The sequence below is a fragment of the Ascaphus truei genome, chromosome 12, assembly GCF_040206685.1.
Source record: "Ascaphus truei isolate aAscTru1 chromosome 12, aAscTru1.hap1, whole genome shotgun sequence".
In the NCBI taxonomy this organism is placed as follows: domain Eukaryota; kingdom Metazoa; phylum Chordata; class Amphibia; order Anura; family Ascaphidae; genus Ascaphus; species Ascaphus truei.
The window spans coordinates 6,100,526-6,116,214 of record NC_134494.1 but is presented as its reverse complement, the minus strand read 5'-3'; the positions used below and the strand labels follow the sequence as shown (position 1 = coordinate 6,116,214).

The following is a 15,689-nucleotide window of genomic DNA, read 5'->3' as shown; positions in this document are numbered from 1 at the left end:
TGCATGTAAGAGACCTGCTTACTTGGGAAGTGGGGAGGGGCGAGCTTAAACTGTGGGAGGGAGGGGCCACCAAACTTCCAAAAACTCAGCTGTTAGTTTTAGGACCTGCTGTATTGGAGTCTGCCTTAATGTGGCTTGCAGGCTTATAATGCTTTGGCCAAAAGGTTAAACTAAATGACCCTTTTTCAAGAGATATATAGGTATTTCACTGTGTATTTTTGTCATATTGGATGTAGCTTTGGGCTTCTCTGTCACACACACACACACACGCACGCATGCACGCACGCACACACACACACACACACACACACACACACACACACGTATTTTGGGGGTTTCTTAGAGCTTGCTGGGTATCTGTGTGTTCACATTAATAGTTAGAAGGAAACTTCACTAAGTGAATTATATTGTGTTTGAAAAGGCTTGATTTTGACTAAACCTTTTCCCAAATTCAGAGCAATTATAGGGTCACCGTGTGGATTCTTTGATGTCGAACAAGATTTGATTTCTGACTGAAGCTTTTCTCACATTCAGAGCAGTTATAGGGTGTCTCCCCTGTGTGGATTCTATGGTGTCGAACAAGATGTGGTTTATGACTGAAGCCTTTCCCGCATTCAGAGCAGTTAATGGGTCTCACTCCTGTGTGGATTTTGTGGTGTGTAACAAGAGTTGATTTCAGACTGAAGGTTTTCTCACATTTAGAGCACTTATAGGGCTTAACCCTTGTGTGGATTCTTTGGTGTGTAACAAGAGTTGATTTCAGACTGAAGGTTTTCTCACATTCAAAGCACTTACGTATAGGGATTAACCCTTGTGTGGATTCTGTGGTGTGTAACAAGAGTTGATTTCTGACTGAAGCTTTTCTCACATTCAGAGCAGTTATAGGGTGTCTCCCCTGTGTGGCTTATTTGGTGTCTAACAAGATCTGCTTTATAACTGAAGCTTTTCCCGCATTCAGAGCAGTTAAAGGGTCTCATCCCTTTGTGGATATCGTGGTGTGTAACAAGAGATGATTTCTGACTGAAGGTTTTCTCACATTCAGAGCAGTTATAGGGCTTAACTTGTGTGGATTCTTTGGTGTGCAAGAAGAGTTGATTTCTGACTGAAGCTGTTCCCACATTCGGAGCAGTTATAAGGCTTCACACCTGTGTGGATTATTTTGTGTGTAACAAGATGTGATTTCCTTTTGAAGCTTTTGCCACATTCAGAGCAGTTATAGGGTCTCACACCTGTGTGGATTCTTTGGTGTTTAACAAGATCCCCTTTCTGACTGAAGTATTTGCCACATTCAGAGCAGTTATAGGATTTCATCCTTGTGTGGATTACTTGCTGTATAACATTACTGTATTTCCCACTGTAGGTTTTCATGTCTCTGCTCTTTAAACCCTCTCTTTGTCTTGTCTGGTATTGTGGTGTCTGTAAGTTTAATCAAATGCTATTGATGTATAGGAACGCTCTGCCCAGATTCTTGAAATCTTTTTCCAATTCTCATACAGACTTATGCAATGTTGTCCTCAAAACATATTTCCATTAACACCTCCTGTAATTTGATGTTTTGGGGACATTCCTTACATTGCTTCTTGATTAGATCAATCATGTGCTGAAGATACATCTATGGTGAGAAAATGTATTAATGTAACATTGCAATGCAACAAAGTACATTTGGATGAGAGACAAATATTAATTGAGTTCAACTTTTATAAAGTTCTACTTGTGCAAGATACTGAATCATATTAAAGTTACATTGTTATATTTACATTTACCCAGAGGAAGGCAAATAAACAGTCCAATTAATCATTTTACAATTATGTCTCATAAGTGGAAATAAATATTTCCTCCTCACTCCAGTAATGGAAATCACATTACTCCCTGTATCAATGTTCTTTATATATTGTTATGTTCTGTAGGTATGACTTACTACAAAGTGAGCACATACAATAGTAGAAAATAACTTTTTCTCATTAAATAAGTTTTGTTGTGCTTTGTGATATATTAACCCTTTAGTGGTTCAAGGGATCAGCATGAAATTGGCATCCCATGACTATCTGACCACTAGACTAACTGAGCTTATTAACTCAAATAGGAACAGACGTTCCTGTCGTGATGTCACATCATTTTCTCTGATTTGTGCTACACAGCAATTAAAACTGGTTAACAAAAAGAGCCCTTTCCAAGCTTATTGCTGCAGCAAAGGTTATTCTCGCCTTTCTCCTAGGGGAAGAAATCCCTTTATGACTACTGCTATTACATGTGTGTGCTTAGACCTTTGCCACAGTCATAAGCATGGGAAATATTATTATCATAATTTATTAGTAAAGAGCCAACATATTCTGCAGCGTGGTACAATGGGATACATGGAGTTATGTATATTACATAATCAGTTACATATAAGGCCTTGCCCCCGCTGCCTACTTCAGCGCCCGCTGTGGCGGACACTGCACGGATTAGAGCCCTCCCCTCAATGGCGCCGGGCTCACTGCGAGGGGGGGCCACAGCACTGGGGCGAGAGTTGCTCCTGCTCTAAATAGAATTGAGAGCAGGACTCGCGACAAGGCACGCCCCCCGGCGGTTCAGCCAATGAGGGCGAACCTGTCGGGTGACGTCATGGCTGCGCCCCCGTCACTCCCCCGCCACGCCCCCCCGGTCTCTCTTCCTGCAGTGAGCTGCAGACCAGGGAATCGGCTGCACGTGCCGCCAATCTCGCGGGCGCGTGTTGCAGCGGAGTTACCGGGGCCTTAGCCTAAGTAAGGACAAACATGAACAAACAGATACAGAGGTAATGGAGTGCCCTGCTCGTGAGAGATTACAATCTAGAGGGAATGAGGGACAATGTTGAAACAAGAAGGTAAGGTGGCTGCTCATTGTAGGATAGACTGTGGCTTAGGTTGGAATATATCCCAATCTCACAGTTGAACCTGTTAAGGTTTGCGGGGATATTACATAGTGTGAAAATTGGTGCAGCCACACAGTTGGTCCCAATGAGGTTGGAGGTGGAGGGGAGTTGGATGTTAGAGGAATGGCAAGAAGGCTTAATTGACAAGGTGAATTTTCGGGGAGATTTTAAACATCTGAAAGATGGGGGAGAGTGCATTGTAGGGAATTCCTGAGAGGGGGCAGTATGGGAAAAGTCTTTCAGGCAGGAGTAAGAGGAGGTAATAATGTTGGAGGAAAAGCATAAGTCAAGGGTAGAACGTAGGGGACATTTAGGTATGTATTTGGGGATGAAGGCTGAGATGTAAGGGGGCAGTGTCATTGAGACATTTGTCATAATTAGTGTGACGTAAAGGGGACCAGGGACCAGCAGGTTAGGCCCGGTCCCTGGCACCTGCCCCTCCTTCCCATCTGGACACAAGACCCATGAGCTATCCTGTTATATGCCCATTAATCCGTTGCATTCATGTAAACTGTGATTCTTTATTCCTGTTGCAATGTACTGAGTGTAAAAATGTGTTTTAAAGCTTAGGTCTCTGGACATGAGGGGCTGAGAAACCCATTGTGCAGCCCGCATGTCCAGAGAAATGGCTATTACTGGAACTGTGACTGAGGGCTGGACCATTGTTCAACTCAGACTGAGTCATCCATCTAAATAGGAGGTATCTGGTTGAAACTGGAACCTGAGGTCTGGGTCTAAGCCCCAACTGATTCAGGTCCCAGTGGCATCTGCGCTCTGATTGGTTGACAGTCCTCCTGAATAGTTTTAGATTGAGACCGAGGTCTATGTAAAGAGCTGCCGATCTCCCTTCCAGAGCTCAGACTGTTCCTGACGTGGAGGTGAACTAAGCTGTGTGCTCCGGGGCTGTGCCGGAGAAACCTGAAAACGAGGCTGGGGGCCTAACCAAGCGGGAGATTTGAAAGTGCTCTCTCGTGAATTGCACCAGGGAGGTCGGGGCAGTCTCGATCCCCACAGGAGTGGAAGCAAAGCCCAGGTAAGCCTTGGAAGTGGTGCGTGGCACCTGGTTAGCTAGATTTCTCCTCGTATTCCCTGTCTCGGTGAGTAAAAGATCTGTTTGTAAGTTTGTGCTGTGCTTGCTGGCTCGGCTGTAATAAATACTCTTTATTTAAATGCTTTGTCCTGTCTGGTGCCTTGATCCGGGTGTTAAGTTCTGGTCTCCTGTCACAGCTAGGGTTTTACATTTAATTCTAGAGGCTTTGGAAAGCGAGGAGGAGGGGGGTGACTTCCATTTTAGTTGTGTCTCCAGTTATATATATCCCCTCAAACCTCCGTCCAAATAACTAAGGGAGAAATGTCTGTGCTGAAAAAGGAGCACCCCTGAGGTAGCTTGGGAGACATGCTAATTTATGCACAGTACATTTAAAATCAGTCCCATCCCACACTTCCTAAAATGATTTCCAACCAACTATATAGAGTTGATAAGCCTAAGGCTACGCATATATATATATATATATATATATATATATATATATATATATATATATATAATGCTCGACAAACCCGTTCGCCAACTCGTCAGGTGCGATTGGAAATTGGCTCGTGGCCAATTACATTTCCCCTGCTCTGCAAAAAAAATAAAAAAATTTCCTCTATCTGATTGGCTGAATGCATGACGTGGGATGGAGCTGTCAGAACTTTTTTTTTTTGGTGCTGAGCAGTCAAGCTGCCTTCCTTCTCTGCACGGGTAAGTAAGTGTAAGTGTAAAAGTGTGTGTGTGTTTGTGTGTTTTGCTGCTCGCGTGCGGTGTCCCTGCCTCCTGCCCCGTGGCTGGCTGCCCACCCGGCCTGGAGGTGGTAGCGGGGGTATTCCTTCACCCCCGGTCCCTTGGGGCTGGAGATTGGCGCAGGGGGGGGGGAAGTGGGGTGGTGGTGGGGGGAGGAGGGTGGTGGTGGGGGGAGGGGAGCGGGGTGGTGGTGTGGTGATACGGGGGTGTTCCTTTCCACCCCAGGCCCCATGGCTGGATACCCGCATGGGGCAGGAGATGGTAGTGGGGGGTGTTCCTTCCCCCCCGGTGCTCCCTTGGCTGCCAGCATGGGGCAGGACATTGGCGCGGGGGGGAGTGGGGTGGCGGTGCGTTGCTGCGGCTGGCTCCTGGTGGGGAGCCGCCTGAATGGTCGCCGGCCTTTCCTCTCTTCCTCCTCCCCCCCGTGTGTGTATGGGAGAGAAAAAGAGTGTGTGTGTGGGACACCAGAAGTACCCCCCCAGTCACCCCCCCACTCAATCACACACCCCTCACCCAGTCAGTCCCCCCACCCAGTCAGTCCCCCCACAGTCAGTCAGTCACCCGCTCTCTCCCTCTCTGTCTCTCACCCTCTGTCCCTGTCACTCTCTCTCTCTCTGTCGCTCTCTCTCTCTGTCGCCCCCTCTGTCTCTCACCCACCCTCTGTCGCCCTCTCCCTCTGTCACCCTCTCGCTCACTGTCACCCTCTCTCTCTCTGCTGCCCTCTCTCTCTCTCTGCCTGTCTCTCATCCACTCTCTGCCTGTTTCTCATCCACTCTCTACCTGTCTCTCATCCACTCTCTGCCTGTCTCTCACCCACTCTCTGTCTCTCACCCACTCTCTGTCTGTCTCTCACCCACTCTCTGTCTGTCTCTCACTCACTCTCTGTCGCCCTCTCTCTGTCGACCTCTCTCTCTCTGTCGCACCCTCTCTCTCTCTGTCGCCCCCTCTCTCTCTCTGTCGCCCCCTCCCTCTCTGTCACCCCCTCTCTCTCTGTCACCCCTCTCTCTCTCTGTCACACCCTCTCTCTCTCTGTCACCCCCTCTCTCTCTGTCACCCCCTCACTCTCTCTGTGTCGCCCTCTCTCTCTGTGTCGCCCTCTCTCTCTCTCTGTGTCACCCTCTCTCTCTGTGTGTCGCCATCTCTGTGTCGCCCTCTCTCTCTCTCTCTCTCTCTCTCTCTGTGTCGCCCTCTCTCTCTCTCTGTGTCGCCCTCTCTCTCTCTCTGTCGCCCTCTCTCTCTCTCTCTCTCTGTGTCGCCCTCTCTCTCTGTGTCGCCGTCTCTCCCTCTCTCTCTCTGTCACCCTTTCTCTCTCTGTGTCGCCCTCTCTCTCTCTCTGTCGCCCTCTCTCTCTCTCTGTCGCCCTCTCTCTCTCTGTGTCACCCTCTCTCTCTCTGTGTCGCCCTCTCTCTCTCTGTGTCGCCCTCTCTCTGTGTCACCCTCTCTCTGTGTCGCCCTTTCTCTCTCTGTGTCACCCTCTCTCTGTGTCGCCCTTTCTCTCTCTGTGTCACCCTCTCTCTCTCTGTGTCGCCCTCTCTCTCTCTGTGTCGCCCTCTCTCTCTCTGTGTCGCCCTCTCTCTCTCTCTCGCCCTCTCTCTCGCCCTCTCTCTCTCTCTGTCGCCCTCTCTCTCTGTCGCCCTCTCTCTCTCTGTCGCCCTCTCTCTCTCTGTCGCCCTCTCTCTCTCTGTCGCCCTCTCTCTCTCTGTGTCGCCGTCTCTCCCTCTCTCTCTCTGTCACCCTTTCTCTCTCTGTGTCGCCCTCTCTCTGTCGCCCTCTCTCTCTGTGTCGCCCCCTCTCTCTCTGTGTCGCCCTCTCTCTGTGTCGCCCTCTCTCTCTGTGTCGCCTTTTCTCTCTCTGTGTCGCCCTCTCTCTCTCTGTGTCGCGCTCTTTCTCTCTGTGTTGCCCTCTCTCTCTCTGTGTTGCCCTCTCTCTCTCTCTCTCTCTCTCTGTGTCGCCCCCTCTCTCTCTCTGTGTCGCCCCCTCTCTCTCTCTCTGTGTCGCCCCCTCTCTCTCTCTCTCGCCCTCTCTCCCTGTGTCGCCCTCTCTCTCTTTGTCGCCCCTCTCTCTGTGTCGCCCCCTCTCTCTCTCTGTGTCGCCCCCTCTCTGTGTCGCCCTCTCTCTCTCTCTCTCTGTGTCGCCCTCTCTCTCTGTGTGTCGCCCTCTCTCTCTGTGTGTCGCCCTCTCTCTCTGTGTGTCGTCCTCTCTCTATCTGTGTCGCCCTCTCTCTATCTGTGTCGCCCTCTCTCTATCTGTGTCGCCCTCTCTCTATCTGTGTTGCCCTCTCTCTTTCTGTCGCCCTCTCTCTCTGTGTCGCCGTCTCTCCCTCTCTCTCTCTGTTACCCTTTCTCTCTCTGTGTCGCCCTCTCTCTCTCTCTGTCACCCTCTCTCTGTGTCGCCCTCTCTCTCTCTGTGTCGCCCTTTCTCTCTCTGTGTCGTCCTCTCTCTCTGTGTCGCCCTCTCTCTCTCTGTGTCGCCCCCTCTCTCTCTGTGTCGCCCTCTCTCTCTCTGTGTCGCCCTCTCTCTCTCTCTCCCTCTCTCTCTCTGTCGCCCTCTCTCTCTCTGTCGCCCTCTCTCTCTCTCGACCTCTCTCTCGCCCTCTCTCTCTCTCTCTGTCGCCCTGTCTCTCTCTCTGTCACCCTCTCTTTCTCGTCTCTCACCCACCCTCTCTCTGTCTCTCACCCTCTCTCTGTCTTTCACTCTCTCTCTGTCTCTCATTTTCTCTCTGTCGCCCTCTCTCTCTCTCTGTGTCGCCCTCTCTCTCTCTGTGTTGCCCTTTCTCTCTCTGTGTCGCCCCCTCTCTCTGTGTCGCCCCCTCTCTCTCTCTCTCTCTCTGTCGCCCTCTCTCCCTGTGTCGCCCTCTCTCTCTTTGTCGCCCCTCTCTCTGTGTCGCCCCATCTCTCTCTCTGTGTCGCCCCCTCTCTGTGTCGCCCTCTCTCTCTCTCTCTCTCTCTGTGTCGCCCTCTCTCTCTGTGTGTCGCCCTCTCTCTCTGTGTGTCGCCCTCTCTCTCTGTGTGTCGCCCTCTCTCTCTGTGTGTCACCCTCTCTCTATCTGTGTCGCCCTCTCTCTATCTGTGTCGCCCTCTCTCTATCTGTGTCGCCCTCTCTCTATCTGTGTCGCCCTCTCTCTTTCTGTCGCCCTCTCTCTCTCTCTGTGTCGCCCTCTCTCTCTGTGTCGCCGTCTCTCCCTCTCTCTCTCTGTTACCCTTTCTCTCTCTGTGTCGCCCTCTCTCTCTCTCTGTCGCCCTCTCTCTGTGTCGCCCTCTCTCTCTCTGTGTCGCCCTTTCTCTCTCTGTGTCGTCCTCTCTCTCTGTGTCGCCCTCTCTCTCTCTCTGTGTCGCCCTCTCTCTCTCTGTGTCGCCCTCTCTCTCTCTGTGTCGCCCTCTCTCTCTCTCCCTCTCTCTCTCTGTCGCCCTCTCTCTTTCTGTCGCCCTCTCTCTCTCTCTGTGTCGCCCTCTCTCTCTGTGTCGCCGTCTCTCCCTCTCTCTCTCTGTTACCCTTTCTCTCTCTGTGTCGCCCTCTCTCTCTCTCTGTCGCCCTCTTTCTGTGTCGCCCTCTCTCTCTCTGTGTCGCCCTTTCTCTCTCTGTGTCGTCCTCTCTCCCTGTGTCGCCCCCTCTCTCTCTGTGTCGCCCTCTCTCTGTGTCGCCCTCTCTCTCTGTGTCGCCTTTTCTCTCTCTGTGTCGCCCTCTCTCTCTCTGTGTCGCGCTCTTTCTCTCTGTGTTGCCCTCTCTCTCTCTGTGTTGCCCTCTCTCTCTCTCTCTCTCTCTCTCTCTCTCTGTGTCGCCCCCTCTCTCTCTCTGTGTCGCCCCCTCTCTCTCTCTCTGTGTCGCCCCCTCTCTCTCTCTCTCGCCCTCTCTCCCTGTGTCGCCCTCTCTCTCTTTGTCGCCCCTCTCTCTGTGTCGCCCCCTCTCTCTCTCTGTGTCGCCCCCTCTCTGTGTCGCCCTCTCTCTCTCTCTCTCTGTGTCTCCCTCTCTCTCTGTGTGTCGCCCTCTCTCTCTGTGTGTCGCCCTCTCTCTCTGTGTGTCGTCCTCTCTCTATCTGTGTCGCCCTCTCTCTATCTGTGTCGCCCTCTCTCTATCTGTGTCGCCCTCTCTCTATCTGTGTTGCCCTCTCTCTTTCTGTCGCCCTCTCTCTCTCTCTGTGTCGCCCTCTCTCTCTGTGTCGCCGTCTCTCCCTCTCTCTCTCTGTTACCCTTTCTCTCTCTGTGTCGCCCTCTCTCTCTCTCTGTCGCCCTCTCTCTGTGTCGCCCTCTCTCTCTCTGTGTCGCCCTTTCTCTCTCTGTGTCGTCCTCTCTCTCTGTGTCGCCCTCTCTCTCTCTGTGTCGCCCTCTCTCTCTCTGTGTCGCCCTCTCTCTCTCTGTGTCGCCCTCTCTCTCTCTCTCCCTCTCTCTCTCTGTCGCCCTCTCTCTCTCTGTCGCCCTCTCTCTCTCGACCTCTCTCTCGCCCTCTCTCTCTCTCTCTGTCGCCCTGTCTCTCTCTCTGTCACCCTCTCTTTCTCGTCTCTCACCCACCCTCTCTCTGTCTCTCACCCTCTCTCTGTCTTTCACTTTCTCTCTGTCTCTCATTTTCTCTCTGTCGCCCTCTCTCTCTCTCTGTGTCGCCCTCTCTCTCTGTGTTGCCCTTTCTCTCTCTGTGTCGCCCTCTCTTTCTGTGTCGCCCTCTCTCTGTCGCCCTCTCTCTCTGTGTCGCCCCCTCTCTCTGTGTCGCCCCCTCTCTCTCTGTCGCCCTCTCTCCCTGTGTCGCCCTCTCTCTCTTTGTCGCCCCTCTCTCTGTGTCGCCCCATCTCTCTCTCTGTGTCGCCCCCTCTCTGTGTCGCCCTCTCTCTCTCTCTCTGTGTCGCCCTCTCTCTCTGTGTGTCGCCCTCTCTCTCTGTGTGTCGCCCTCTCTCTCTGTGTGTCGCCCTCTCTCTCTGTGTGTCACCCTCTCTCTATCTGTGTCGCCCTCTCTCTATCTGTGTCGCCCTCTCTCTATCTGTGTCGCCCTCTCTCTATCTGTGTTGCCCTCTCTCTTTCTGTCGCCCTCTCTCTCTCTCTGTGTCGCCCTCTCTCTCTGTGTCGCCGTCTCTCCCTCTCTCTCTCTGTTACCCTTTCTCTCTCTGTGTCGCACTCTCTCTCTCTCTGTCGCCCTCTCTCTGTGTCGCCCTCTCTCTCTCTGTGTCGCCCTTTCTCTCTCTGTGTCGTCCTCTCTCTCTGTGTCGCCCTCTCTCTCTCTGTGTCGCCCTCTCTCTCTCTGTGTCGCCCTCTCTCTCTCTGTGTCGCCCTCTCTCTCTCTCCCTCTCTCTCTCTGTCGCCCTCTCTCTCTCTGTCGCCCTCTCTCTCTCGACCTCTCTCTCGCCCTCTCTCTCTCTCTCTGTCGCCCTGTCTCTCTCTCTGTCACCCTCTCTTTCTCGTCTCTCACCCACCCTCTCTCTGTCTCTCACCCTCTCTCTGTCTTTCACTCTCTCTCTGTCTCTCATTTTCTCTCTGTCGCCCTCTCTCTCTCTCTGTGTCGCCCTCTCTCTCTCTGTGTTGCCCTTTCTCTCTCTGTGTCGCCCTCTCTTTCTGTGTCGCCCTCTCTCTCTCTGTCGCCCTCTCTCTCTCTGTGTCACCCTCTCTCTCTCTCTCTGTCGCCCTCTCTCTCTCTCTGTCGCCCTCTTTCTCTCTCTCTCTCTCTCTCGCCCTCTCTCTCTCTCTGTCGCCCTCTCTCTCTCTGTCGCCCTCTCTCTCTCTGTCGCCCTCTCTCTCTCTGTCGCCCTCTCTCTCTCTGTCGCCCTCTCTCTATCGCCCTCTCTCTCTCTCTATCACCCTCTCTCTCTCTCTCGCCCTCTCTCTCTCTGTGTCGCCCTCTCTCTCTCTCTGTGTCGCCCTCTCTCTCTCTGTGTCGCCCTCTCTCTCTCTGTGTCGCCCTCTCTCTCTCTGACGCCCTCTCTCTCTCTATGTGTCGCCCTCTCTCTCTCTGTTTCACCCTCTCTCTCTGTGTGTCGCCCTCTCTGTGTCGCCCTCTCTCTCTGTGTCGCCCTCTCTCTCTCTCTGTGTCGCCCTCTCTCTCTCTGTCGCCCTCTCTCTCGCTCTCTGTGTCGCCCTCTCTCTCTGTGTCGCCGTCTCTCCCTCTCTCTCTCTGTCACCCTTTCTCTCTCTGTGTCGCCCTCTCTCTCTCTCTGTCGGTCCTCTCTCTCTCTCTGTCGCCCTCTCTCTCTCTGTGTCGCCCTCTCTCTCTCTGTGTCGCCCTCTCTCTCTCTCTGTGTCGAACTCTCTCTGTGTCGCCCTCTCTCTGTGTCGCCCTTTCTCTCTCTGTGTCACCCTCTCTCTGTGTCGCCCTTTCTCTCTCTGTGTCACCCTCTCTCTCTCTGTGTCGCCCTCTCTCTCTCTGTGTCGCCCTCTCTCTCTCTGTGTCGCCCTCTCTCTCTCTCGCCCTCTCTCTCGCCCTCTCTCTCTCTCTGTCGCCCTCTCTCTCTGTCGCCCTCTCTCTCTCTGTCGCCCTCTCTCTCTCTGTCGCCCTCTCTCTCTCTGTCGCCCTCTCTCTCTCTGTGTCGCCGTCTCTCCCTCTCTCTCTCTGTCACCCTTTCTCTCTCTGTGTCGCCCTCTCTCTGTCGCCCTCTCTCTCTGTGTCGCCCCCTCTCTCTCTGTGTCGCCCTCTCTCTGTGTCGCCCTCTCTCTCTGTGTCGCCTTTTCTCTCTCTGTGTCGCCCTCTCTCTCTCTGTGTCGCGCTCTTTCTCTCTGTGTCGCCCTCTCTCTCTCTCTCTCGCCCTCTCTCTCTCTCTCGCCCTCTCTCTCGCCCTCTCTCTCTCTCTCGCCCTCTCTCTCTCTGTCGCCCTCTCTCTCTCTGTCACCCTCTCTCTCTCTGTCGCCCTCTCTCTCTCTGTCGCCCTCTCTCTCTCTCTGTGTCGCCCTCTCTCTCTGTGTCGCCGTCTCTCCCTCTCTCTCTCTGTCACCCTTTCTCTCTCTGTGTCGCCCTATCTCTCTCTCCCTCTCTCTCTCGCCCTCTATCTCTCTGTGTCGCCCTCTCTCTCTCTCTCTCGCCCTCTCTCTCTGTCGCCCTCTCTCTCTCACCCTCTCTCTCGCCCTCTCTCTCGCCCTCTCTCTCGCCCTCTCTCTCTCTCTGTCACCCTCTCTTTCTCGTCTCTCACCCACCCTCTCTCTGTCTCTCACCCTCTCTCTGTCTTTCACTCTCTCTCTGTCTCTCACTCTATCTCTGTCGCCCTCTCTCTCTCTCTGTGTCGCCCTTTCTCTCTCTGTGTCGCCCTCTCTTTCTGTGTCGCCCTCTCTTTCTGTGTCGCCCTCTCTCTCTCTGTCGCCCTCTCTCTCTCTGTCACCCTCTCTCTCTCTCTGTCGCCCTCTCTCTCGCCCTCTCTCTCTCTCTGTCGCCCTCTCTCTCTCTGTCGCCCTCTCTCTCTCTGTCGCCCTCTCTCTCTCTGTCGCCCTCTCTCTCTCTGTCGCCCTCTCTCTCTCTGTCGCCCTCTCTCTATCGCCCTCTCTCTCTCTCTATCACCCTCTCTCTCTCTCTCGCCCTCTCTCTCTCTGTGTCGCCCTCTCTCTCTCTCTGTGTCGCCCTCTCTCTCTCTGTGTCGCCCTCTCTCTCTCTGTGTCGCCCTCTCTCTCTCTGACGCCCTCTCTCTCTCTATGTGTCGCCCTCTCTCTCTCTGTTTCACCCTCTCTCTCTGTGTGTCGCCCTCTCTGTGTCGCCCTCTCTCTCTCTCTGTGTCGCCCTCTCTCTCTCTCTGTGTCGCCCTCTCTCTCTCTCTGTCGCCCTCTCTCTCGCCCTCTCTCTCGCTCTCTGTGTCGCCCTCTCTCTCTGTGTCGCTGTCTCTCCCTCTCTCTCTCTGTCACCCTTTCTCTCTCTGTGTCGCCCTCTCTCTCTCTCTGTCGGTCCTCTCTCTCTCTCTGTCGCCCTCTCTCTCTCTGTGTCGCCCTCTCTCTCTCTGTGTCGCCCTCTCTCTCTCTCTGTGTCGAACTCTCTCTGTGTCGCCCTCTCTCTGTGTCGCCCTTTCTCTCTCTGTGTCACCCTCTCTCTGTGTCGCCCTTTCTCTCTCTGTGTCACCCTCTCTCTCTCTGTGTTGCCCTCTCTCTCTCTGTGTCGCCCTCTCTCTCTCTGTGTCGCCCTCTCTCTCTCTCGCCCTCTCTCTCGCCCTCTCTCTCTCTCTGTCGCCCTCTCTCTCTGTCGCCCTCTCTCTCTCTGTCGCCCTCTCTCTCTCTGTCGCCCTCTCTCTCTCTGTCGCCCTCTCTCTCTCTGTGTCGCCGTCTCTCCCTCTCTCTCTCTGTCACCCTTTCTCTCTCTGTGTCGCCCTCTCTCTGTCGCCCTCTCTCTCTGTGTCGCCCCCTCTCTCTCTGTGTCGCCCTCTCTCTGTGTCGCCCTCTCTCTCTGTGTCGCCTTTTCTCTCTCTGTGTCGCCCTCTCTCTCTCTGTGTCGCGCTCTTTCTCTCTGTGTCGCCCTCTCTCTCTCTCTCTCGCCCTCTCTCTCTCGCCCTCTCTCTCTCTGTCGCCCTCTCTCTCTCTGTCACCCTCTCTCTCTCTGTCGCCCTCTCTCTCTCTGTCGCCCTCTCTCTCTCTCTGTGTCGCCCTCTCTCTCTGTGTCGCCGTCTCTCCCTCTCTCTCTCTGTCACCCTTTCTCTCTCTGTGTCGCCCTCTCTCTCTCTCCCTCTCTCTCTCGCCCTCTATCTCTCTGTGTCGCCCTCTCTCTCTCTCTCTCGCCCTCTCTCTCTCTGTCGCCCTCTCTCTCTCACCCTCTCTCTCGCCCTCTCTCTCGCCCTCTCTCTCGCCCTCTCTCTCTCTGTCACCCTCTCTTTCTCGTCTTTCACCCACCCTCTCTCTGTCTCTCACCCTCTCTCTGTCTTTCACTCTCTCTCTGTCTCTCACTCTATCTCTGTCGCCCTCTCTCTCTCTCTGTGTCGCCCTTTCTCTCTCTGTGTCGCCCTCTCTTTCTGTGTCGCCCTCTCTTTCTGTGTCGCCCTCTCTCTCTCTGTCGCCCTCTCTCTCTCTGTCACCCTCTCTCTCTCTCTGTCGCCCTCTCTCTCGCCCTCTCTCTCTTTCTATCACCCTCTCTCTCTCTCTCGCCCTCTCTCTCTCTGTGTCGCCCTCTCTCTCTCTCTGTGTCGCCCTCTCTCTCTCTGTGTCGCCCTCTCTCTCTCTGTGTCGCCCTCTCTCTCTCTGACGCCCTCTCTCTCTCTATGTGTCGCCCTCTCTCTCTCTGTTTCACCCTCTCTCTCTGTGTGTCGCCCTCTCTGTGTCGTCCTCTCTCTCTCTCTGTGTCGCCCTCTCTCTCTCTCTGTGTCGCCCTCTCTCTCTCTCTGTCGCCCTCTCTCTCGCCCTCTCTCTCGCTCTCTGTGTCGCCCTCTCTCTCTGTGTCGCCGTCTCTCCCTCTCTCTCTCTGTCACCCTTTCTCTCTCTGTGTCGCCCTCTCTCTCTCTCTGTCGGTCCTCTCTCTCTCTCTGTCGCCCTCTCTCTCTCTGTGTCGCCCTCTCTCTCTCTGTGTCGCCCTCTCTCTCTCTCTGTGTCGAACTCTCTCTGTGTCGCCCTCTCTCTGTGTCGCCCTTTCTCTCTCTGTGTCACCCTCTCTCTGTGTCGCCCTTCTCTCTCTGTGTCACCCTCTCTCTCTCTGTGTTGCCCTCTCTCTCTCTGTGTCGCCCTCTCTCTCCTCTTGTGTCGCCCTCTCTCTCTCTCGCCCTCTCTCTCGCCCTCTCTCTCTCTCTGTCGCCCTCTCTCTCTGTCGCCCTCTCTCTCTCTGTCGCCCTCTCTCTCTCTGTCGCCCTCTCTCTCTCTGTCGCCCTCTCTCTCTCTGTGTCGCCGTCTCTCCCTCTCTCTCTCTGTCACCCTTTCTCTCTCTGTGTCGACCTCTCTCTGTCGCCCTCTCTCTCTGTGTCGCCCCCTCTCTCTCTGTGTCGCCCTCTCTCTGTGTCGCCCTCTCTCTCTGTGTCGCCTTTTCTCTCTCTGTGTCGCCCTCTCTCTCTCTGTGTCGCGCTCTTTCTCTCTGTGTCGCCCTCTCTCTCTCTCTCTCGCCCTCTCTCTCTCGCCCTCTATCTCTCTGTGTCGCCCTCTCTCTCTCTCTCTCTCGCCCTCTCTCTCTCTGTCGCCCTCTCTCTCTCACCCCTCTCTCGTCGCCCTCTCTCTCGCCCTCTCTCTCGCCCTCTCTCTCGCCCTCTCTCTCGCCCTCTCTCTCTCTGTCACCCTCTCTTTCTCGTCTTTCACCCACCCTCTCTCTGTCTCTCACCCTCTCTCTGTCTTTCACTCTCTCTCTGTCTCTCACTCTATCTCTGTCGCCCTCTCTCTCTCTCTGTGTCGCCCTTTCTCTCTCTGTGTCGCCCTCTCTTTCTGTGTCGCCCTCTCTTTCTGTGTCGCCCTCTCTCTCTCTGTCGCCCTCTCTCTCTCTGTCACCCCTCTCTCTCTCTCTGTCGCCTCTCTCTCGCCCTCTCTCTCTCTCTATCACCCTCTCTCTCTCTCTCGCCCTCTCTCTCTCTGTGTCGCCCTCTCTCTCTCTCTGTGTCGCCCTCTCTCTCTCTGTGTCGCCCTCTCTCTCTCTGTGTCGCCCTCTCTCTCTCTGACGCCCTCTCTCTATGTGTCGCCCTCTCTCTCTCTGTTTCACCCCTCTCTCTCTGTGTGTCGCCCTCTCTGTGTCGCCCTCTCTCTCTCTCTGTGTCGCCCTCTCTCTCTCTCTGTGTCGCCCTCTCTCTCTCTCTGTCACCCTCTCTCTCGGCCTCTCTCTCGCTCTCTGTGTCGCCCTCTCTCTCTGTGTCGCCGTCTCTCCCCTCTCTCTCTCCTGTCACCCTTTCTCTCTCTGTGTCGCCCTCTCTCTCTCTCTGTCGGTCCCTCTCTCTCTCTCTGTCGCCCTCTCTCTCTCTGTGTCGCCCTCTCTCTCTCTGTGTCGCCCTCTCTCTCTCTCTGTGTCGAACTTCCTCTCTGTGTCGCCCTCTCTCTGTGTCGCCCTTTCTCTCTCTGTGTCACCCTCCTCTCTCGTGTCGCCCTCTTCTCTCTCTGTGTCACCCTCTCTCTCTCTGTGTTGCCCTCTCTCTCTCTGTGTCGCCCTCTCTCTCTCTGTGTCGCCTCTCTC

The 15,689-nt window shown here is 54.3% G+C and overlaps 2 protein-coding genes across 3 annotated transcripts in view; both read right to left on the bottom strand.

Moving 5' to 3' along the window:
* Positions 1-15,689, bottom strand: part of LOC142464336 (uncharacterized) — an 898,100-nt gene that overhangs the window by 495,793 nt on the left and 386,618 nt on the right. The window lies entirely within an intron of this gene.
* Positions 444-15,689, bottom strand: part of LOC142464299 (uncharacterized) — a 397,523-nt gene continuing 382,277 nt past the window's right edge. The window contains 3 exon segments of the mRNA XM_075567777.1: positions 444-715; positions 810-1,059; positions 1,061-1,312. Of these exon segments, the coding sequence (XP_075423892.1) occupies positions 461-715; positions 810-1,059; positions 1,061-1,312 (757 nt within the window). The 3' untranslated portion in view covers positions 444-460.